The 24,478-nt window shown below is 42.9% G+C and overlaps 1 protein-coding gene and 1 non-coding gene across 3 annotated transcripts; one reads left to right on the plus strand and one right to left on the minus strand.

Moving 5' to 3' along the window:
* Window positions 1-248: 248 nt before the first annotated feature.
* Window positions 249-24,472, minus strand: YWHAQ (tyrosine 3-monooxygenase/tryptophan 5-monooxygenase activation protein theta). Of its 2 annotated transcripts, XR_002826164.1 has the most exons (6): window positions 24,144-24,472; window positions 5,822-5,945; window positions 4,406-4,569; window positions 3,448-3,543; window positions 2,353-2,731; window positions 249-1,601 (listed from the first exon to the last, which is right to left on the minus strand). XR_002826164.1 is itself a non-coding variant. In XM_006102335.2 (5 exons), the coding sequence occupies exons 1-5, from the start codon at window positions 24,435-24,437 to the stop codon at window positions 1,542-1,544; spliced, it is 738 nt and encodes a 245-aa protein (XP_006102397.1). In that variant the 5' UTR covers window positions 24,438-24,472; the 3' UTR covers window positions 249-1,541. The 2 variants fall into 2 exon arrangements, 1 of the variants encoding a protein (XP_006102397.1); XM_006102335.2 differs by lacking the exon at window positions 2,353-2,731.
* On the plus strand, window positions 11,431-11,537 carry LOC111823155. Its single transcript, XR_002826166.1, has one exon. It is a non-coding gene; the product is annotated as a U6 spliceosomal RNA (small nuclear RNA).
* Window positions 24,473-24,478: the final 6 nt, after the last annotated feature.

Genomic DNA, 24,478 nt, shown 5'->3' on the forward strand with positions numbered 1-24,478 from the left:
CTTTTCATTTCCCCTCAGGAAACAGATCAAGTGCAAATGAAACCTTGTTTCAGTCACATTTTGGGAGATAAAGACTCTTACACGGCTTATTTTTCAATTACCTTTTGACTTGGATGCTATAAAAACAAAATTATTCGGACTCACCAACCGTACAACTAAACAGGGATCTTGTCCTCTGGTTCTGTTGACTATCCACTGGAGCACAATCCAACACCAGCCAACGCATTCAGAATCACAGTTAACTTTTCTAGTTTGAAAATGTCCACTTTATTCCATAGAACACTGAACTGGAGATCATTTACATCTGAGGAAGAGATGGCCCACAAAACTGACGTATGGATAAAACACTACCTCTAAGAAATGTCGTCCCATTCTACACACTTCCAGGCCCCCTAGACAAGTGTATCACAATGCAAAAGTATGGGATCACTACATTTTACATAAGATAAAAGGGAAGTATCAATAAACTTCAGAGAGTAGTAAATTCACCTGTCCTTTAAAATACAAGTATGCCATTGTTGCAAAGCCATAGTAAATGGTTTATAAAATGCAATTTTATTTTACGTTACTCTGCTGTTACATAGGGCATAACATTTCCAAAGGCTTTTTTGGGACTACAGTCGATGAACAACACACAGTAGTGGTCCAACTCTCTAAATAACAATCGCTAAACAGACGGGACACCTCTCACATGTGCACACATCTGCATGGAAAAGTACTGAAATTTAAACTTGGACTTGTGTACTTCATTTCCCCATTCTACGGTATTAAGAAATGACATGCACTTTAATTTGCCAAAAGCAACGCTTGTATTCTGGCAGCATCATGCTACTTTATTGTCTAGTAAAGTGAACACCAGAACTACGAAGGCAGAAGGTGTAAGTGAATTTTTATTAGGAAGGGAAGTTGTCAACCGAAACAGCAGCAAATGAAGAGTGAATGAGGAAACTCCCTGTTGTCACAGCTACCCGAGACCTCCACCATGTGTGACAGGAGGCTTTTCAATTTGTGACCCGCAGCCCAGAATTATCAAATGCTTCCCATTCAACCTAATACTTCCGGATTCCTGCCCAAAAGGAATACATTAAGAACATGGAAACTTGCTCACTGATAGGAAACGCCCAAAGAGTAAGGGAGGGAATGTAGAAATTAAGAAGTTATGTAAAACACTCTTTAAACTGTAATTAACTACATTTTCAGATCTTCACAGTAATACAGAACACAGTCACTTGCAGAACTGGTTCAGATTACTGAAATACCAAATGCATGTTTAGTCCTCTACGTAAGTGTTTGGAAGGTACTTGTGTTTACGTGAAATGGAGCTATTAATACTTTTCTACAGCAGTGACGGCACACCAGGAGGGCCAAGACAAACACAAATCAAGGAATGGAGTTTCCCACAGCTGCAGTGTGAAAAGGCTAGGAACAGTTGATTCCATACACGTGAATGGTTTCTTTGCTCTAGGAAATCCACATGGAGGAAGGAATGGAGATGTGCACAGAGGTTTCTGGAGGGAAGGAGGACGCCACCCTGTCCGCGGTCAGTTTTCCGCGCCTTCTGCCGCGTCACATTCTTCTCCTGCACTGTCCGATGTCCATAGCTAGGAAAGAAAGCGGACTAGGTTACTACTTCCAGATCAGACCATGACACCAAGTCCTGCCGTTATATCAGAATGTAATTCCGAAAGCAGGCAAGTATCTGAACAACAGACTGAAAGCTAGTTCTCAAAACCCAAATGCCACCAACTCCTCCCCAAAGTGACCCCTGCAGACTGTTCACAAAGTGACGCACACACAGACAGACACTGCCCGAGTAGCTTTTAAAACTTACTCTTTATGAGCACTACAGTTTCAGAAAAAAGCAGGCAACATCCTTAGAATTGATTGCTCTCTCATTCCCAGCAGCCCAAAGCTCTGCATGAAAGCACTACTGGAATGCCATTTGAGATGAGGGGGGAGGAGGACTGTGATCATAACTATTTCCAAGTATCTGAAGAGCTATCATATAGTAAAAGCCAGCTCGCTTAGTGCTGCTGCAGAGGTGCGCATGAAGACACACAGAAAGGATTCGTCAACTAGGTAGGATGTTAAAACAAACCCAATTGATCTGAAGGATTGAGTTTTAGGATGGAATGAGGAAGTGAAAATGGAATAGTCAATATTTATCAACTATAATCAATAGCTCACAAAATGGATTTCTATTAGACCAACATCAAGACACTGCTTGAATTTCAGAAAAGCTGGAATCTTACATAATCTTTAAGCTATTGTTAGGATACTAATATAAATAAAACAATATCCCTGAAGAACTGTCTCAGTAAGAGAGAAAACAAAACCAGTAAAGACACTGACAGCACCAGGATGTGTCTGGGAAGAGGTCCGATCGCTCAGCTTGCCTTTCTTCCACAGAAGCCGTTTATGCTGTTCATTCTTCTGTAACTGAGAACTACAGGGATTTCTAACGGCTGGGAAGACAGTGCTTTCATAACTTCCCTGCTCATCAAAGCTGAGCAGATATGGTGCTGGATGAGAAAGAATCCTATCCAGCAAAAGTGGGAGCCCCAGCAGGGCTTGGGAGGAGAACTACACATTTATAAGACGGGGAGGAGGGGGAGGTCCCTTCTTCCAGTCGGTCTAAGGTTTTGACACATCAAATTTACTTGAACCTATAGAAGAAGCTAAGTAAAGCTCAACCTGTATTTTTTTTCTTCATTATTTTTTCTATTATCATCTGCTTGTCCAAGTAGTAGGAAAAGAAATAAAGAAAAAACAAGTTAAGAACATCATGTTCAGCTTGCAAAGGAAAAGTTGATTAGAACAAGGCATTTCATGTGGCTTTGGAGATGCTTAAATGCCTACAATAGCGCCTACCTGGCTATGGCTACTATACCCAAAGGAAGAAAATACTGAAACCACCCAAACTCTCCACATGAGTGACTTTAACATCTCCGCCCCAAGAAACAGTCAGTGATGTGAACTGATTATGAGTTCCTGCAATCTCAGTACCATCTCAGGAGGATCTGGTAAAATGCCCATTTGACTTGAAAAACCTACCTACAAAACCCTAACAAGCATGTAATACTTTTATTTATGTATCCATAAATTGATTTTCTAAGAGAAAGTGTAGCTATTAGATAACTACCCCAAGCGATAAGGAGCCCGAAATCTATATATATAAAAGGCTAATATGCAAAGTATCCCCTAGGGAGTTCAACTGGGCGTTCAATTGCTTGCTATGACATGCGCTGACCACCAGGGGACAGCGCGGGACATGACGGGCGACCAGCTGAAGCTGCGGGGCGCTGAGGGAGCGAGAGGAGGAGTTGGGGAACCTGATCGCCAGCCAGGCCTAGGGACCCTACCCATGCATGAATTTCGTGCACCGGACCACTAGTAAAATATAAGCACTTTGTCCCTGAAAAGGAAGTAAAAATATGAACAACTCACTGTGAGGTTGTCCCTAAGCAACTGCATGATGAGGGTGCTGTCTTTGTACGAGTCTTCATTCAGTGTATCGAGTTCTGCAATGGCCTCGTCAAAAGCCTGTAAGATATTAACATCCGTGGTAAACCACATTCGTACCAACGCAACCTGGTTAGTCCACAATCACAAACCATTTTTAAAAAGTAGGTGAACATTCACTTTATGCTCTGTTCTAATAAAAAATAAAACGATGGAATCAGATTCTCAGTTTAAGAACTTATGAGTATGACTTGAAACTTGAAAGCTATGTGTACTTAATCAGTAAACAGGCACTTTTTGTTTTATCCTCCCCTGGGGATATATTTATAGATTTTAGAGAGGGGAAGAAGAGAGAGAAACATCACTATGAGAAACATCAATTGTTTGCCTCCCATACGTGCCCCAACCGGAGATAGAATCCAAACCTAGGTCTGTGCCCTGACCGGGAATCGAACCTGAAGCCTTTTTGGTGTGCCGGGTAATGCTCCAGCCGACTGAGCTGCCCGGCCAGGGCACAGGCACCTCTTAGTGCTGCCACAGGACACAGCACAGTAGCTATGCCCAATATACTTCTCACCAGTAAGAACTAGAATGTACTTGCAAAGCCTCTCTGGTAGTCTCCCTTTATTAAACACTGAGGAATGCAGCTACGCTAGCAGCCAAACCTGGCAGGCATCCCTCCATTGCTTCCATCCTTCTTTGATTACTCTGATCATTATGCTCTTTAGACAGATGTTACTGCTGACAGCCACAGTTGGGAGAGAGCAAGATATTGAGAGGGATGGTGGTAGGTGGTCGTGATGGTAAGAAAAAGGAGGAGACAGCCAAATAAAGATAGTAGAAATCATCCCTGGGTCTCCAAGTAAATAAAATGCCTGTACATTAGCTGTCTGTTATCTCCAATAGCTGCCGCTAAAGTGGGGTTTCTGGACCCGCATCTCACCGTCTTGGCCAGCGTGCAGGCGAGCTCGGGGTTATTGAGGATCTCATAGTAGAACACGGAGAAGTTGAGAGCCAGCCCCAGGCGGATCGGGTGTGTGGGCTGCATCTCCTTCTTGCTGATATCGAAAGCCTCTTGGTAAGCCCCTTGGGAATTGTCTATCGTTTCTGTGGAGGCAAAAGAATGAAATAAAAAAGCGGGACACCGAAAATACCACCCAGGCCACAGCACGTTAACACGAACGTACGCCACCAGCTCTGGGCAGAGCCAGACGCTCTCTGTAGCCTTCTTTAAAGCCACAGCAAAGCAAAACGTTCCCTTGTACTGAACATTCAGAACCAGTTTATAATGTTGTTGGCTTATCATCAGCTTCACCAAAAACAACGTAATATAGTACATCAGATTTTTACATCACTGGGGCTAAAACCATTTTCTTCTTTCATGTCTTTTCATCTTATTACTTGGAAATATCACAATTAAAAATAATTTGTTATATGCCAATAATATCTTAATAAAGCGGGGGGTGGGGGAGGGGAATTGGTTATACCCCTTCTCAAAATAGTGAAAACACTTTACAAACATCACCACCACCAAAATCTCTATTTTTGTGACTTATTTGGAGAAACAATACTGATCCTTGGAATCAAGATGTATTATGTGAAAAGCAATATAAAAGTGCCAACATGTTACAACGGGGTAACTAATTTTCTCTGTATATCTTGTGTGATAAAATTTGTAGCAGAAACATACACAACGTTTAATAGGATCTGTATTATACTCAGCTACCAATACTCCAGGGGACGGAGTTCAGTGCTAATAAATGTGCTTCCATTTTTTAAACAATCAAGCTAGGCAATTCGGTTATTCTTCTCCCCATGTCTGTTTTTTTGATAAATTATGTACCGGCACTGATACTCTCATGTTACCTCCCCTCAGAAACCTGGTTATATGCAGTTAGTAGACGACGTTATCCTTCGAAGCAGGTAGTGGCTAGCATGTCAAACAGAAAGGCACATCCTGTTTCTATACTCTGTGTCCTCTCTCCCAGGTGAGTTTCACGGTGTATGACACTGAAGGTCCTAACGAGGTCACCCTAAGCACATGCAGAGAACCCCGGGGCTGAAAACACGGTGCCCCAAACCCGAAAGCATAAGCCATCACGCCTGTTTTCAATAATGTCTTGTCAGATTAAAATCAGAACGTCTGCATTTAATTTTTTAAAAAGAGCACATAATGTAAACTCATGACTATCCATTTTTGAAAACATAAGGCAACATTATTAATTTTTTTTACGTAGATTCCAAAATGTTTCTTAAAGTTACAAAGGCCTGGAGACTACACAGAAGCTACTGTCGCCATGCCCCATTTACCCTCCCTTCTACTTACATTTTAGCTTTACCCAGACACCAGTGCACTTACGTTTTCGATCATCACCACATGCAACTTCAGCAAGGTACCGGAAGTAATCGCCCTTCATTTTCAGATAGAAGACCTTGCTCTCTGGATTAGTTGCGTTGGCTATTAAATACTTATCCAACAGTTCCTGAAATGAAACATGAGGCACCAGTGAGGCATCATCACCGTCCAGAACTGACAATGGTATGCAGTTATCGGCACGGTGACCACAGCACACCACCCCGGACAGAGCAGGAGCTGGGGCAGGGCCCGCGCTGCCTGGTGAAGCCTCGACTCACAGCGAGTCACTCCATCCTCACGGCAAAGCGGGGTCACACCAGACACAACAGCAGCAGCCTGCCTGCTCCCTGTCACTCAGCGTGTGAGTGAGACGAGACCCCGAGGGGCTCTGCACGGTGCCAGCTCTGCAGTCACACAAAGAGCTACGCGGTACCTTCACTACCCGGTGCTTCGTGAGTCAATACGCAGGAGAGAGAGTGACAGCAGAGACGAGTCTGACTACAATGAGGTCTTGGGGTGAGAAATGTGATTCTAGCACCCATCCCTCCTAAACCACTCAACCAGACGTGGGCGTCCTCACAAAGACTGGTTTCCCTTAAAGAAATAAATAAATACATAAATTTTTTTCTTTATTGATTTCACAGAGGGGAGAGGGTGAGAGAGAAACATCAATGATGAGAATCATTGATCGGCTGCCTCCTGCACACCCCCTCCTGGGGATCGAACTCACAACCTGACTGGGAATCAAACCCTTGACCCCTCCATGCATAGGAGGGCACTCTAACCAACTGAGCCACAACCAGCCAGGTGATGTACAACTTTCAATTAAAAAAAAAAAAATCTCAATACAGACCAGAGAAAAAACAAAACGACAAGTGGCTCACTGCATCAGAAAATCTTTTTATGTAAGGTAAAAAGTCAGGGTAGAGGAAAGGAATCAGTTTTAACATTTATATAACTGAAAGTTCCCCCACGAAATTCTCCTGTACATTATTCCTGTCAATTAAACAGGCGTTCACCTTTGTAGCTTTTAACCAGCAAAACTTATGATTCTGAGAGAGCTACAATTGGGGCTCCCCCAGCGCTGAGTAGAACACAGGTAGTGTGTTCCTTTTTGAGAATCTGAAAGATTTGTGAAGTCATTGTACTTCCTACCCAAGTTACAAGATGAACTAGTAGTAACTGAGAATATTATAGCAAGAAACCTCAAATATGAACGAAGTTAGAGGAAAGAATAGGGAGAACTAGCGGTAATGCCACACTAAGAGCTTTGAACTTTTTTTAAACAAAAAGTTACCTATAAAAAAAAAAGTCAGCTATGTGTCAGACTGTGCAATTGTACATAATTCAGACAACCAATTGTACATAATAACCCCTTTCATAACTAATATTTTGTGACTCCTTAACTATCCTAAAATGAAATTAGTAGCTAATAATATATTTACATACAATTTAAAATATACACCAATGTCAAATGGGGGCACCATTAAATTTTTTAATAAAAAAAAATATATTCCCCTAGCCCATTTGGCTCAGTGGCTAGAGCGTCGGCCTATGGACTGAAGCACCCCAGATCAATTCCAGTCAGGGCACACGCCCGGGTTACGAGCTCAATCCCCAGTAGGGGGTGTGCAGGAGGCAATCGATCCATGATTCTCTCTCATCGGTGATGTTTCTATCTCCCGCTCTGAAATCATAAAAATGTATTTAAATACACACACACACACACACACACACACACACACACACACAAATGTTCTAAATAAGATATAAGGTACAAATGAGAGTAATTTGTAATAAAACAGTAAGCATTTCAATATGTAAATATCTATATGACTGGCCTTGGCCGATATGGCACAGTGGGATGAGTGTCATTCCATGCACCCAGACTGGTTCAGTTCCCGGTCAGGGCACATGGTTTTGGTCTCAATCCCTAGTAGGGGACATGCAGGAGGCAGCCCATGGATGTTTCTCATTTATGTTTCTCTCTCCCTCTCCATTCCTCTCTAAAATTAAGAAACATAATCTAGTCAGATGTTCACCTCTAAGAATCACCTTCAATGCCAAGAACCTTTGAATACAGACTTGCACAGTCTGTTCAACTACCATGAATAGCCTGACCAGGCAGGTTACAAACAAAGCCAAGTAAAATCTTTGATTTTTACATAGTAGTTGCATTCCTGGTTAATTTTGTATGCATTAAAACCATAAAAACAAACAAACAAGAAAAACTGTGTGTTTAATGTAAAACAAAATTAGTTTTTGGCCTCAGATGAATACTAGTAAGTTTCTACCTAAATGAATGAGCAGCTGGACACTCCATTACACAGCACTACCGGATGTCTAGTGTCATGATCTCCATCCACTCCGTGTCAGCAGAGCCCTCCCCACCCCTGGGGAGAGACACCGGGTGGGTCGAAGGCACACACAAAAGTCCTTTGGGAGCACAGCCGAGGAAACACGATTTTGTTAAGCAACTGGAAGAATTTTTCTTAAGAAGGTATCAAGTGAGCTGTGTCTTAAGGGTAAAATAGGATTTTACCAATAGGCAGAAGCACCGGGAAGTATTCCAAGCCAGAGCCCTGTGGCAGGAAAAGGCACAATTGCACAAGAAGGGAGAAAGACACTGCAAATGGTCATCTTTTTAAAAGAGAACCTCCCCAAACCACCAAGAGTACATCTTTAAAAGGCACCAAATGTCATATTTACCAGAGATTACATCTGAACACTTCAGAATAATGAGCGCTGAAATGATAACCTAACTCTAGTCTGTCTAGAGCAAGTTCCTTAACTTTCTCTTCTGTAAAATAATCAGAATCCCTTCCAGTTTTTAACCTGTGTAACTCTAAGGCACTAAATCCAAAGGGCAACCTGTTAAGCAGATCAACTTCTAGATAAAAACGTGTCCTTAGTGGTTTTCATTCATGAAATTCTGTTCAGCATCTGGCTTGGTGCCCATCACACGCCAGGCTCCTCTGTCAGAGGGCATCAGCCGTGGCTGGCAGCCTGCTGGATGGAGTGCAGGCAACAGCAGCACACATGGTAAGGCCTTAAAACGATACAGCAATTTTCTTGAATTACTTTTTTTAAAATTCTTTACTTTTTATCACAGCAATAACATGCAATAGTCAACTATCACACTAACAATTCCAATGAAAAGCCTCCCCATTCTGTTCGCTCGCTGTTTCGTTCCTTCAGCGAAGTTTTGGGTGTTTTTTTGAAAAATCATTACTTCATACTGGTATCTCCAGTTCAAAGCTTCTCTTCACACAGTAAGACGCTGGTTTCCATTTAAATAACAGGTAACAAATGTACATCACACAAGTTCAAAAGCCAAGTTTCTCTCCCTTTCCTGGGTCCTCATCGACATGCAGCTCTTCCCTCCCTCAAGGCACCCGTCACCATCAGCTTCGTGTACATTCCTCCAGGTACTTTATACATGTAAAGTCCACACATGTCCCCCTCCCGCATGTTAGCATTCCATATACACTGCTCTTGCTTTCCCCATAGGAATCCCTCTAATAATAATCACTCCATGCCCACGTATTATAACTGCTTCATATATGTGTAACATTGTACAGTATTCCACTGTATGGGCATAAGGTAATTATTTAAATAGTTTCCTGATGAACATTCAAGTTGCTTCAAATCTTTTGCTACTTCCCACAATGTACCGAATGCATCTGATCCATAAGATAAACTATAAACTGTCCTCCTGGAGGCAAATTCCACTTACACTCCCGCTAGCAAGGTATGACTGTTCCTATTTCTCAATATCCTTCCGAACACAGAGAATTAAACTTTTCCATCTTTTCCAACCTAATAAAAAATATCTTACTATAGCTTTATCTGTAGTCTTCTAATTTTATAAATTACGTTATAAATGAAATTGAACATCTGTATGTCCTTTTCTATTATTAACTGTTTTTATCCTTTGCCTTTCCTAATAAATTATGTCCTTACAGATTTGTAGGAAGTCTTCATATGTTAATATTAGTTCATTTTCCAGCTGTATCTCATATGAACTTCATGTATTTAAAGATTTTGTCTGGCAATAAAACTGCACTTATTAATATTTATTATATTAAATCAGAGAGTATTACCAAGATTTCTGACAAATATGAGAAGCAGAAGTTAATGTGACTATTCCATTTTAGAACAAATAAAATATATGAACAGAAGACTTGTAATTGCAATATAAGTCTGAATGTGTATTTAGCGGATTGTCTACCTGACCATATGAAATGGTTAACACATTTTAAATGTTACCTGAAGAGCAGTATATCAGATTAAAACACACACACACACACACACACTCATTCACTCTTAGTATGGAGTACTTATCACCACCTTAACGTAGACTCTCAGGTTCTGGCAACACAGTGAGAGGGAGCAGACTTTCCCTTCTTCTAAAAATAATCAAAATGTTCAACAGAAATAGATAAAATGGAAGAAAGAAATATAGCAGAGCACCAAAGGGCAAAGAAAGATATCCAGGCACTAGAAAAACGAAACAAAGAACTAACAGTGAACATTCACAACACAATGGATGGTGTGAGGGAGCTGGGCCTAGAGAAACTGCATCAGGCTGTGAGGTGGCAACAAAGCTACTTCCTGGGCTTCTTGGGGGCAGGAGGGAGGCCCAGAGGGTGTAGTCTCCCAAGAGGAACTGTGTAGGTGCCATTCAGATGTTTATTTAAGCCGATATGTAAAACCACAGGCGGAACATGGGTGTACAAGCGGGTGGAGCTTAGTGTGTCCAGCAGCAAAGCATCAGAACCCGATACAGACACTTCCCCAGTCCAAGGCACACACGAGTCCCACAGAAAAAACTCCATTCATATCATTAAAGTAACAGAACTCCTCGGGGGCAGATCCACCAAAATGAGGGATCAGCAAATCAACAGATGTTAGTCCCCAAGAACTTAAGAAACAAAGAGTGTGTAATAAAACATAAAGTATGCTGAAAATGACTAAAGCATCTTTTAAAGATATATATGTATTTTAATATTTATGATTAAATAGATGATGCCCAAGACTGGCTTCAAAATAATGGCAGGAATATGTGTGGAAATATAAACAAAACAGAATTCATAATGACTGAATTATGAATTTTGGTTATTTATTTCATTAAAATAAGCAAAAAGATTAAAGAAAAAAGGGAAAAAAGGGAACAGAAGCTAGGGAAAAGGACAGGATACAATGAATCAAGAAAAAAGACAGCTTGGAGGTGTAAGGAGAGGGAGAAGGGCTTTTATAATTTAAAAAACAAGCAAACAAAAAACCTCACAGAAAATTGGTACAACAGAAGGCATATTTAAAAAAAAATACTTGAGAACACAACAGAATGAAAAAATGTGGATAAGTAAAAAGATGCAATTAGAAAGAAATATCTGATACGTCATCTAAGATAATATGCAATACCAATTCCAGAGGAGAGAATAGAAAGAATGAGGAAGAGATGTAATTCAGAGATAATGGTTGAGACTCTCACAGTAATAGTATTAAGATAATTTTCGTAGTGGAAAAGCACACTAAATCCCAAGGAAGAGAAAAATAAATTCATACCTAGACCACCATGAAAAATTGTAGAATGCCAAGACGAGAACAGTGTGCTCGCTTCGGCAGCACATATACTGAAATTGGAACGACACGGGCAAGATTAGCATGGCCCCTGCGCAAGGATGACATGCAAAAAAAAAAAAAAAAGCAACCAGAGAAATGACATGTTACCTATAAAGGGAGAAACAGCATTATGTTTTCATCAGGTATCTTCCAAGTGCTGAGAAAAACAACTGTCCGGTAGAATTCTATAACCAATTAAAGGTACCGTATAAAAGCAGGTGCAAAGTAAAGACATTTTCAGACAAAGACAGAAGTTCCCCCTCAGACCTTCCCTGAAGAACCTTTGTAGAGGAGTAAGGAATAATGGGATAAAGAGAAGTCACCAATTAGAATAATCACAGCAACTAACTATCAAGCAACTAAAAAACTTCTGGCCATAAACCGTGAAGTTGCCACTCTCCCAAAATGAGTAACACAGGATCCTTAGAAGATGATGAGTAACTACATGTGCTACTTCATGTTCACAGAGGATAGTGTTTCAAAAGTTCCTTGTACTAGTTGTGTGCAAAGGACTGAGTTGGCTATTAATGCACGTTTCCCAACCTTTTAGAGGATTATCTAAAAGTAAGGACAGCCCAGCTAGCGTGGATTGGTAGCTGATCGCGGACCGTGAACCAAGAGGTCACTGGTTCGATTCTCAGTCAGGGCACATGCCCGGGTTGCAGGCTCGATCCTCGGTAGGGGGTGTGCAGGAGGCAGTCAATCGATGTTGCTCTCATTGATGTTTCTATCTCTCTATCCTTCTCCCTTCCTCTCTCTCAAATCAATAAAAATGTTTAAAAATAAATAAAATTAAGGACATTTATGTTTTTTTCTTTAAACAAGAAAGTGTCTGCCTTTAAGGCTACACTTTCTAAAATCTGATAACTATAATCTGCTACCAGGAGAAAATATTTCATTGGAACAATCAAGGATCTCAAACATTTCAATAGCCTACTATCCATTTTAAGATAACTGACAAGATGTGGGTTCATTTGAGATTTTTTTGTTTGTTAATCCTCACCTGAGAGTATTTTTTCCATTGATTTTGAGAGAGAGAAAGAGAGGGAGGAAAGGAGGCAAAGAGAGAGAAAAAGAAACATCGATGTGAGAGAGACACATAGACTGGTTGCCTTCCGAATGCCCAACTGGGGAAGGGATGGAACCTGCAACCCAGGTATGTGACCAGAAAGCAAACCCGAGACCCTTCAGTGGGCCAACACTAACCACTGAGCACACAGACCAGGGCCATTTGAGATTTTACTGGCAAGATTTTAACCAATTATCTACATGGTAATTACTCACCAATCTGCCCCAAACCTAGCCAGGCAATTTACTTTTACAGCTCTGTACCTCAGTTTATTCATATGTAAAACAGAAGTAATGGCAATCCCTACTTTATGGGGTTGTTGTGAAGGTTAAATAAGTGAATACAAATTGCTTAGTATATAAATCTCAATCACCATGCACCACCACACAGATCTGTCTCTAAGGCAGCGGTTCTCAACCTGTGGGTCGCGACCCCTTTGGCGGTCGAACAACCCTTTCACAGGGGTCGCCTAAGACCATCCTGCATATCAGATATTTACATGACGATTCCTAACAGTAGCAACATGACAGTTATGAAGTAGCAACGAAAATAATTTTATGGTTGGGTCACAACATGAGAAACCGTATTTAAAGGGCCAGAAGGTTGAGAACCACTGCTCTAAAGCATCAGACCAAGTGCTCATATATGCACTATACACACACACACACACACACACACACACACACCTACCTCTGACTAGGCCATTGGGACTTTAAACTTACTCATTTAAGGAAACATTAGTTTTGCCTTCCTAACACAATCCACTGCCGATCCCCGCCCCCCCTTTCAATTTTCTGTCTTGGGAGAAGCACTCCGTGCCCTAGTTAGCAACCTGGGTGCAATCGTATTGCTTCTTTGGCTTCATAATCATCCAGGCCCTGGATATAAATTTTCTCCAAGTACAGACTTTGTTTGGAGAACTTCTCAGACAAATAAACAAAAGAGGTTACTTGGGAACATATAGCTCCTCTTTCTTAACTATGAACCACGGAAGGAAGGAGAAGGCTGTATTGTCTGGATTGCACACTGCTCCTAGCTACCAGGCTCATCAGCGCGACCTCTGACTCTCTCCCCCACTCCCACCTGAGCACAGGCTGTCACAGAATTTAATCTAGAACTTCCCAGTCCCACTCCTAGTCCTATACCCGAGTGAACCATATCATTTCACCTCAACGAATCCAATAACTTAACGGAGCTACCAGGCTTAGGGCTCTTCTTTCTCTCATCCATTTTGTGCTCTGTTGCCAACTAACCCTCACTTCCTTTCTGGGCATGTTAATCTCCTGCAAAAACCCCAATGGCCTGTTAAAGAACTGACTTGAAGCCTAGCACTTACGGTCCTCTAGCATCAGGCTCTAACCTAGAGCTTCCAGCGAACATAAATGGCAAAGTGATACCAATCCCTGCCTGGCCAGTGTGGCGCAGCGGTTGAGCATTGACCCATGAACTGAAGAGGTCACCAGTTCGATTCCTGGTCAGGCACATGCCCAGGTTGTGGGCTCAGTCCCTGGTAGGGGGCATGCAGGAGACAGCTGGTCAATGATTCACTCTCATCATTGATGTTTCTATCGCTCTCTCCCTCTCCCTTCCTCTCTCTGAAATCAATAAAAACATTTAAAAAAAGAGAGAGAGACCAATCCCCTGAGCCATAATAACCACAGGGTGAAGCTGAGGGGCGGGGGTCATTTTCCCCCGTGTGCCATACAACATGGTTATTTTCCATGCGCCACAACACAACAGGAGTGGGGGGCAGTCTTAACTGACTGACATCCAACCTTATTTCTATTATTACCATTCCCGCACCAGCAGAAGAGCATGAAGCAGCAATGTGGGCCTCCCAAACACTTAAAGCGGCACTCCAAGGGGCAAAACACACAGGCGGTCACTACGGGAGATGCTAGGAATACAGCAGCTCTCGGGGATGGGCGGGATGAGAAAGCAAATGCGATGGCATCTCCAGCACTATTACGAGAAGGGGGTACTTGGGGCATGCACAGCCTTCCAAGAGCACCTGTCCGGAGGCTGATCCCAGGGGTGGAGCGTCCAGTCTTTAAGATCATCCAACTACTGCCTCCTGGTTTCTGCGACCACCAAGCAATCTTCTAAATGCTAATCCGCCTGCAAACAAGACACATGGCCAGACCACGACTCCGCCCAATTCCTAATTCTTTTAGTTTCCCCTCAGCGTGCCAACAAATGAGACTGGAAGCCCAGAAGGCCAAGGACAAACCCTGGACATAAGCGCACGCTATTGTTTTACTCACATGGCACCCCTGAAAAAGTGTTAATGGGCCTTCAATCTCCAACTTCTATTTATTAAAACTCTGGAGCATTCATGAATGTGAATGTTCCTTCCTGGGAGAAAGGGTTAGTTAACATCAATATTTGTGTCTACTAAAACCCACCTTTTATAAAGCGTTCAAACTTTTGAGATATAATTCTAAAAGTAACAAAAGACTAAAACCCAAAACTGGCTGGAATATTTGTCAATTAATAAATTCAAATTACTATTAACGAATGTCACCCCAATACATTTAATAAAAAAAATTAATTAAAATTAATATGGCCCTGGCTGGTGTGGCTGGTTGGTTAGAGCATCATCCCGTGCACCAGAGGTTGAGGATTTAATTCCCGGTCAGGGGACATACCTAGGTTGTGGGTTCAATCCCCAGACGGGGTGCATACAGGAGGCAACCGATCATTGTTTCTCTCTCTCTTTGTCCATCCCTCTCTAAAATCAACTTAAACACACACACACACACACACACACACACACACACACACACACAGCAAAACACCTAATATAAATTAATGTGTCATGATGAATTGTCATATGGTCAGAGAATTAATATGGACTTCTCAGACACAAAGGGGTATGTGCCACTGTAGTTATATGTAGTGAACGTAAAAATAAGTCAGATTAGTCTATGCAAAGTGGCTAATTACTTTTGGGGCAAAAGAAAACCAGGGGATAACCAGGCAATGGGAAGGGGGCAGAAACAGAGGAAAAGAATCCAAGGCTCTCAATACAGAGAAAAAGCTTTATCTATCTTCCTGCCCCAAATTTTCTAAACTCTTTCTTCTCCTGGTCCATAAGCTCTCTAGCTCCACCATATCCCTTGACCCAGGCAAAATGATCCCCAATGACTAGTATGCAAGCAATAAACATGGTTAGACCATGACTCTGCCCAATTCCTAACCAAGGCTATCAGCATCTGCTACAGCACAGTGGTGCCTTTTAGGGGCTAGGATGGCCCTGTAGTAAGCACAGAGTATCCCCTCTGCTCCCCTAAACAATCAGCACTTGAACCCCAAACAATAAAAATGGTTTTGTATAGGAATGTTCATCCTGTCTCCCACCTCAGCTACAGAGCGTTACAACTGCAATGGTAAGGACACACAACAGAGAGTTTTAGTTTTAGCCTCTGACAAATAGCGGAGTGTGTGTGACTGTCATGTGCCGATATTAAAGAAAATCAGTCTTTGCCCCTTACTTTCCCCAAAGCAGCTGAGCCAATTCCAGGTATTATTAGAAACAAAGGTAATGCCCAGTCCTTTGTCTCTGACCTCTGTCTACTATATTTCCATATCTTAGCAACTGAGCAATGTTAGCAATATAGAAATGTTATACACCTGCTTAGATTCCCAACTCTCTAGCCAAGATATATACAGGTTTACAAGACACTTTAATACATACATCCACTGGTGACACTTAGTACTACTTTCTAAATATATCAACCTGCAAAAAAAAAAAAAAAAAAAAGACAAATACGCAATTGTAATTTACCAACAGTGACAGATCAATACTAACAAAGAACCAAGGCAAATACCCATCTCTTTACTTCCTTTCCCTTAGAGCAGTGGTTCTCAACCTTCCTAGTGCCGCGACCCTTTAATACAGTTCCTCATGTTGTGGTGACCCCCAAACAAAAAATTATTTTCATTGCTACTTCATAACTGTAATTTTGCTACTGTTATGAATCGTCATGTAAATATCTGATATGCAGGATGTATTTTCATTGTTACAAATTGAACATAATTAAAGCATAGTGATTAATCACAAAAACAATATGTAATTATATATTTAATATGTGTTTTCCGATGGTCTTAGGCGACCTCTGTGAAAGGGTCGTTCAACCCCAAAGGGGTCTCGACCCACAGGTTGAGAACCGCTGCCTTAGAGACTTGCAATTTACTAGTATCCAGAAGCTACTGTAGCCACTGATTTGTGAAGGAAATGATAGTGGGAAAACAAGTTTTTCTTTTTAAAGAAACAAAACAACCAAAATAGTAAGTCAAATCTCAGTTTGGTTGTCATAAGTAAATCCAAGTGAACAGACATCCTGATACCTAATAAAAAGGATGTTCTAATAATTAAAATAGGTCAAAACTGCCTTGCTAGCTTAGTAAATAGGTCAAATTCTGCTTTATCCTAAGAACTCTATTAAAAATAGATAATAGCTTATGCTAGATAATAGCTTAATATTAATAGATAATATTTATACCAGTGCACTTTCACATGAGCTGTCTTTTATAAGTCAGTGACAAACTGAATTAAGCCATTTCTACCATACATTATAGAAACCACATAATGATTACAGATGAATTTTTCCACCTGTGGCTAACCCACGCCACATACATTGACCCCTGTTGTATTACATACAACCCTCTACTCCAGCCTCTGGCCTACCAGCTTTGTTACAGGGCACAAAGGGAAGAACAGGGTCAACAAGAATTTTGAGGCTATGGTAGGAAAATTATTCTGCACTTGCAACTAAACTTAATGGGTTACTGGGAATATTCAACTTAACAAGTGAGTGCAGCACAAAAATAACCTTGAAAAATAAAGTACTGCTCCATCGTTTATAGAGGGAAAAATGAAGTCCTTATTCTTACACACCCTTCACAGCTTACCCAGAGAGATCTGAACTGGGCACACTTTATTAGAGACAGCCACAGAGGAACGCAGGACACCAGACAATGCAGAATTGGGACTCATTAGTAGACTTGGTGAGAAAGAAAAGACTACATTAGTATAACAACACATTCTTTTATGTGGAGAGAATCAGAGCAAAGGTAAGAAAGTACACCACACAAGAGAGAACCCTGGGGAGATCCAGGCCACTGAAGACGAGGGAAGGAAGAAACAGTGAGAGAGGAGCTAGAGACAAAAGCTGGAAGGTCTCTAGTCCCGTTAAGGAACTTGGACTCCATCTGGTGTGGTAATGGTTGTGAAATTTTAAAAGCAGTCATTATTTCCTCCCCAAGGTCTTTTAAAGTAAAACCAGTGCCTAGTAAAAGAGATAAAAGCAAGCCACTCTAGTTGAAGAGCCTGGATGCACAAAGGCGTGAATCCAGCATTTCCATACAAGACAGAGTTCAGAGACAGGAGCAACGATCTCAGAAGGGGGTGTGTAAAAGGCCTTACAGTAAAAGGCAGTGGGAACAGAAAGAGCACTAGTGTAATAGCTGAATTTGAGTTCACAGCTAACTGCTGAGTAACTAAACCTTGGTTTCCTTCCAGGTAAACCCACCTCATCTACCTGTGATTGCAAGGAAAGGGACCTGAAAGTATTAGAAGTTATAATTTTAACTATGGGACGAGTGCAACGACACCTCAATTGTACCTTGTGGGACAGGTGTGATCTCAACATTTAGAAAAGGGAAAGGCTTTACAAATGAGAACGCAGTGGTGGGAGGGAAGCGAAATACGGGAGTGTTTGGGTAAACAATTTGGCTGGAGCACAAAGAATGAGGTGATTATAAGTTTTCCTGAAGTACCTTTTATGCCAAACCACTTCTGATTATGTCATAAGCTGAGATCTCAGATCAAGAATATTTTTCATATGGGACAACCGGATAGCCACATGAAAAGAATGAAGAAGGCTAAGGCTGGACCCCTTCCTCACACCATATGCAAAAATTAACTCAAAATGAACCAAAAACCATAATATAAGAGCCAAGACAACAAAACTCTCAGTGAAAGTGTCAGTGTAAATTTTCATGACCTTGGATCAGGCAGAAGCACAAGCAACCTAAGAAACAAACAAACTGAATTTCATCAAAATTAACAACTTTAAATATTTTAGCAAGTGTGAGAAAGGGGAGGAGGAAATAAAACTTCCCATGGTGCCATCAGCACAGCAGTACCCCCTTATCTATAGTTTTGCTTTCCTTGATTTCAATTACCCATGGTCAATCCCAGTCCAAAGATATTACATGGAAAATTCCAGAAACAAACAATTCATAAGTTTTAAATAAGTTTTCAATTGCATGCTTTTGTCAGTATTGTCATGAAATCTTGTGCTGTACCACTTCGTCCTGCCCCAATGTCAATCACTCCCTTGTCAGAGTGTCTACCCTGAATTAGCTTCCTGCAACTAAACAATCAGCAGCCATCTCAGCATCAGGTGGGCAGTCAGACCGCAATGCTTGTGTTCAGTAACCCTTACTTTACCTACTGATGGTCCCAAAGCACAAGGGAAGTGATGCTGGCAATTCAAACATGCTATAGAGAAACCATAAAGTGCTTACATAGTCTCTATAGGGTTGGGTACCATCCACGGTTTCAGGCAGCCATGGGGGGAGGGGGGTCTTGGAATGTGTCCCCTGTGGCTAAGGGGGCTAGGGGGACTAGTGTAGTTTGATAAAGTCACTTCAATATATACCACTTCTGCCCTGGCCGGTTTGGCTCAGTGGATAGAGCGTCGGCCTGGGAACTGAAGGTTCCCAGGTTCGATTCCGGTCAAGGGCACATGCCCAGGTTGTGGGCTCGATCCCCAGTGGGGGACTTGCAGGAGGCAGCCAATCCATGATTCTCTCTCATCATGGATGTTTCTATCTCTCTCTCCCTCTTCCTTCCTCTCTGAAATCAATAAAAATATATTTAAAAAAATATATATATATACCACTTCCTATGGCAAATGTCAGTCCTTGGATGTTTAAATATTATATATATAATTTTTATGATATATTAAAAGCTAAATTTCATAGAAATCAACTTTCATATAGCAAAAGCATGTTAATGGAATACTTAGTCCTTCCCAAATCGAAGTTTTGACTCCACCAAGAACCAACGACCTGTCTCTGCGCTCAGCCCCCAATCATCCCGAGCATTTTCTGACTAAGGGACGCATGAACCTTTACCGTGACCTTTCTCACCTCCTCCCTGGTCCACCAGAATCCCGAGGGCACACCAGCACTGGAAAGCAGACATACTGCCAAATACTTGGCAAAACAGTGCCAGGAGGAAAGGTCAGAACACTGAACATATGTTTCACTGCAGATGTCTAATTCTCCAGTTTTTTTAAAAGAACAAAACTTTTCTGAGCTGTGTTCAAGCAGCGTTTGCTTGGTGGAATGAGCAAAACAAGAGGGAAAATGAAAGTACTAATTCTAGGTGAGTAGTATCAATGAAAGTTACTTGGGCTTAAAAAGTCTGACCTGATGCCCGGCCAGTGTGGCTCAGTGGTTGAGCAATGACCCATGAACCAGGAGGTCATGGTTCAATTCCCAGTCAGGGCATATGCCCAGGTTTCGGGCTCGATCCCCAGTGGAGGGCATACAGGAGGCAGCCAATCAATGGTTCTTTTTCATCATTGATGTTTCTAGTTCTCTCTTGCTCTCCTTTCCTCTCTCTGAAATAAATATATATATATTTAAAAAAAAAAAGTTTGACCTGAAAATCAGTATCTTTATGGTTCCACATACCTTCTCACCTATTTCCCAGAATCACCCCCGACATTTACAGACAGCAATCTAAGACTGTCCTAAGAAAGCATTTACGTTACATTTACAGAGGTCCTTACAGTCATGGCCCCGCCATCAGTAACATTGCGAAGTGTCTCCTTTTCTCTAAGTAAAGCCTGCAGCAAACATCCAGGAGACAGGCGCATAGTCAGTCAGTCAACCAGAGAGTATGCAACACATATTTAGCAACACACGGCCAACTTCAACTGAGCAAAGGCCCAGGTGACAAAAGGATCATGGAATACTGCTCATCTGGATAGAAAACATGTGACTGGGAGCTAAGATCTGTGTGAAAGACCCGTTCCACTGGAGTGGCTCAGCCAATGCTGGTTAACAGCCAACCTGGCTCGCTAGCTCCGAGTTTACAACCTCGGCATCACTGACGCCTGGGCTGGGGAAGCCCTGTTGTGGGGGATTTCCCTATGCATATGGTGTTTAGGAGCGTTCAGGCCTCTACTCATCCTGTTAGTAGCCCCCATCCCACCAAAAACTGTCTCCAGAACTGGCCCCGTGTCTCCTGGGGGTAAATTTACCCTGGTCGAGAAGCACGGCTCTAACCTCACATTTATATGCCCACATATGCAATATTCCACTCCATTTCATCCCCCCAAAACACAATTCTCAGCTTCAAGGAGCTTATAATCTAAAAGCCAAAAAGTCCACAAGTCAAGGAGTATTTTATTGCAATATTCTGTAAATGAGTAGGGCTTCAAAATTACAGATTCTGGCAGTTTTTTCGCACCAGAGCTACCTTCCCTCTCTCTTAACTTACAAACATCATGTCTTATCTATCTTGAACTATACAGATCCTCAAAACAGAGGTTCAAGGCTCACACTGTGGCTTCAGTCAGCTTCCATGTATTGAGGGACAATGTGTTTCACTTCACTTGGAGGCACAACAGCTGCCCTACCTCTCACTAGGCTTTGGGGTGTTGACCAAGTTATTTACCTTCCTATGCCCTCGTCCTCTTAACATTAACCCAGAAACAATACTATCAAACCTAACTTATGGGGACAGAGTCAGTATATAAAGTGCTTAATCGCCTTTGCTCTTTACTCATTTGGGTTTGTAATTATTTTCTGCCCTCACAGTTCAGTAGCCTCTCAATAGTGCTTATCAAAAGGGTTGAGAGTTGTCTACCATGTTCATTTTGAGTAAATAGTTCAAATAAACCCACCCCTGACCTACTCTATGAAGAGAAGGAGGAGGCTGAGGATCTGTTATTTAGGACCAACATTCTGCCTCTGTTACTATTACTAGTCTCCTATAGCGAGCTTCACCTCCTTCCTCCACACCCTATTCTCCTTCCTGTTCACAAAGGAAAAAAGCAAACCTCACTAAGCACCACGTTCAGAAACGCCAGGTTTCACACCTTTCCTCTTCATTTTGACAAACTCGTTACCACGAGCTCTAGATGCTGCCAACCAATGCCACTCAAAAATCATTAAAAAATCTCCAATGTCTCCCCACGTCCACCAAGTGAGGAAACCCCCTGGCGATCATCCTCACGTGGCTCTTACCTTCTCCAGGCTTTTCTCCTGCAGCGGCTCTATCCATGCTCTGCTCCGTCCCACAACCTTCTCCCCGGAGTCAGGCCTGCCCTGTACATTCCTTCTGCCTGGAATAGTGACCCCTCCTCACCCCTCCCCTCTATCCTCCTCCCTCAACTCCACTCCCAAAACCACTCTCTGGGAAGCCTTTCCTGAGGGTCCTGTTTCCTTAAAACTACACCTAGCCCTGGCTGGTTTGGCTCAGTGGATAGAGCATCGGTCTGCAGACTGAAGGGTCCCAGGTTCGATTCCTGTTAAGGGCACAGGCCCGGGTTGTGGGCTCGATCCCCAGTGTGGGGCGTGCAGGAGGCAGCCGATCCATGATTCTCATCATTGATGTTTCTATCTCTCTCTCCCCTCCTCTCTGAAATCAATAAAAATATACTTTTAAAAACACACACACACACACACACACTACACATAGCTTGTTCGAAACCATTTTATGGGAATTCTATTCTTTGTTTTGTATTTCTCACATTCACTCCTTACATTGTGGAGGACAAACGCCATGGCTCTCAGCTTTGTCCTTCCTCACACTGCTGATGAGCAGTGCCTTGTACCTCCAAGCTCTCAAATACAGCTGTCAAATGGAAGGTGGTCTTTCCTAGGATTTTTATGATAGGTTGGCCAATAAGTCACAATTAGACTCAAGCCATTTTACCAATAAGAACATTTTATTTATGCCTCAGATTAATAAAGTCAAACGCTTCTATTTCACTTGCATAAAAAATTGTCCTAATTTCAGGGGAGGACAATTTTTTTATACTAAGTGACTTAGCAATTAAGCAACTCTTCTCCACTTATGCCATCATAGAAACTAAAGTTTATAAGAGCCATAGATTAAAAGAAATATTCCTTTGGCGCAGAATTAACTTGCTGGAGAACAGGAAAAAATTTTGTGGTAATTCGGAATGACTGCAGGGTAAGTAACACACTGGGAAGTAATCACTGAACAGAGAGACTGAAATATGCTACGTGAGCCCCTACAAATCCAGGAAAGCCCCGTTAACATATGGAGTTCTTATGAGCCTTCCCTTGGTAACAGACTCGATGTGCCAATGGGCATGGCCATGTGCCACTGCAGGCTATCATCACTTTCAAGTTGGTAAATTTCATGAACACAGCAATTCAGTTGGGAAGCTTTTATGTAAGTGCCTCCTCTATGCCAGGCAGGGAGTGGAAGCTAAGAAGATAGATGAACACAACGCAAGCAAATAATTTCTAAACAAGGCACTTGGTGCACGCCCTGCAATGCTTCTTGCCCCTTCACCAGCTATCTCCACGGTTTTGTTTATTGTATTAGAAAAACAGGTGAAAGAAGTGAAACACTCCAGGATATTAGGCTGGTACTTATATTTTAAACACTTTGATCAAAAGACCCACGCAATGACAGCGCCAGAAGTGTCCCTCCCACGAAGAAGGGTGATCACAGGCTCACCCGCTCCACCCAGCAGCCACCGCCACTCAGTCGGGACAGTTCAGAACCTGGAAAGCTGTCCTGGCGACCACGCACCAGAGAGCAATGCAAGTCACTCCATCCGTGCTTCTAGAGCAAGGAAACGCGACCAAACACCAAGTTTCCTTTAGATTTAGCTGCGCCTCTTCCACACTGACTGAACTTGCCCCCTCCCCGCCTTCTGAGCAGGGACAAAGCTCAACAGATATGCTCTTCCTTGGAAAATGAAGCTATCTGTTCACATTTTCAAAACAAACGCCCGTGGCCAGGTTCGGGAGGACAGCCTCATTCACACACACATGGTGTCCGTGGGAAAGGTGCCTGCCTGCCTGCCCCTTCTCCCGGCCGAAGCCTGGAGCCCATGAATTGATGAGATGCCAGTAAAGGGGTCCCAGGAGGCCTGGGCGAGCTGAAAAGCGACTCTGGGTCTCAGGGAAACCCGCCTGGATGTTGCCCAGCCCATACTGGATGTCCAACCCTCCTGGGTGGGCAGCGAGCTGGGGAAAAGACCGGCTCCCCCAGCAAAAAGCAGCTGCTGCAGCCTCCAGCAGTGGTTCTCAACCTTCCTAACGCCGCGACCCTTTCATACAGTTCCTCATGTTGTGGTGACCCCCCCCAACCATAAAATTATTTTCGTTGCTACTTCATAACTGTCACTTTGCTACTGTTATGAATCGCCATGTAAATATCTGATATGCAGGATGTATTTTCATTGATCGCGACCCACAGGTTGAGAACCGCTGCACGGGAAGCGCACACTCGGGGGGGTCCAGGCCCCCTTGGCGGACCCTCCGGGCCGGCCTTTCTCTCCGGCTCCCGTGAGACCCTCCACGAGGAGCGCTCGCCCCGAGCCCGGGCCCGGCGCTCGGACTCACCAGCACGGCGGTGCAGATGGAGCGCAGCTCGGACTCCACCTTCTCCCGGTAGTCCTTGATGAGCTGCAGCTTCTTGTCCGAGGTGTCGGTCTTCTGCTCGATGCTCGAGATGACCCTCCAGGCGGACCGGCGGCCGCCCACCACGTTCTTGTAGGCCACCGACAGCAGGTTGCGCTCCTCGTTGGACAGCTCGGCGCCCTGCTCCGTCACGGCCTTCATGCAGGTGGCCATGTCGTCGTAGCGCTCGGCCTGCTCGGCCACCTTCGCCTTCTGGATCAGCTCCGTCTTCTCCATGGGGACGGGGAGGAGAGCGCGGGCGAGCACCGACGGGTCGG

This window comes from Myotis lucifugus, unplaced genomic scaffold (genome assembly GCF_000147115.1).
Source record: "Myotis lucifugus unplaced genomic scaffold, Myoluc2.0 scaffold_409, whole genome shotgun sequence".
NCBI lineage: Eukaryota > Metazoa > Chordata > Mammalia > Chiroptera > Vespertilionidae > Myotis > Myotis lucifugus.

Bases quoted from the DNA above. Each gene is read 5' to 3' on its own strand.
- YWHAQ (XM_006102335.2), bottom strand. From the start codon at position 24,437: ATGGAGAAGACGGAGCTGATCCAGAAGGCGAAGGTGGCCGAGCAGGCC. The intron at 4,570-5,821 runs GTAAGTGCACTG...TTGCCTCCACAG, and splicing joins ATGTGGTGATGATCGAAAAC to AAACGATAGACAATTCCCAA. The intron at 1,602-3,447 runs GTGAGTTGTTCA...TTTCTTTCCTAG, and splicing joins TGCTTAGGGACAACCTCACA to CTATGGACATCGGACAGTGC.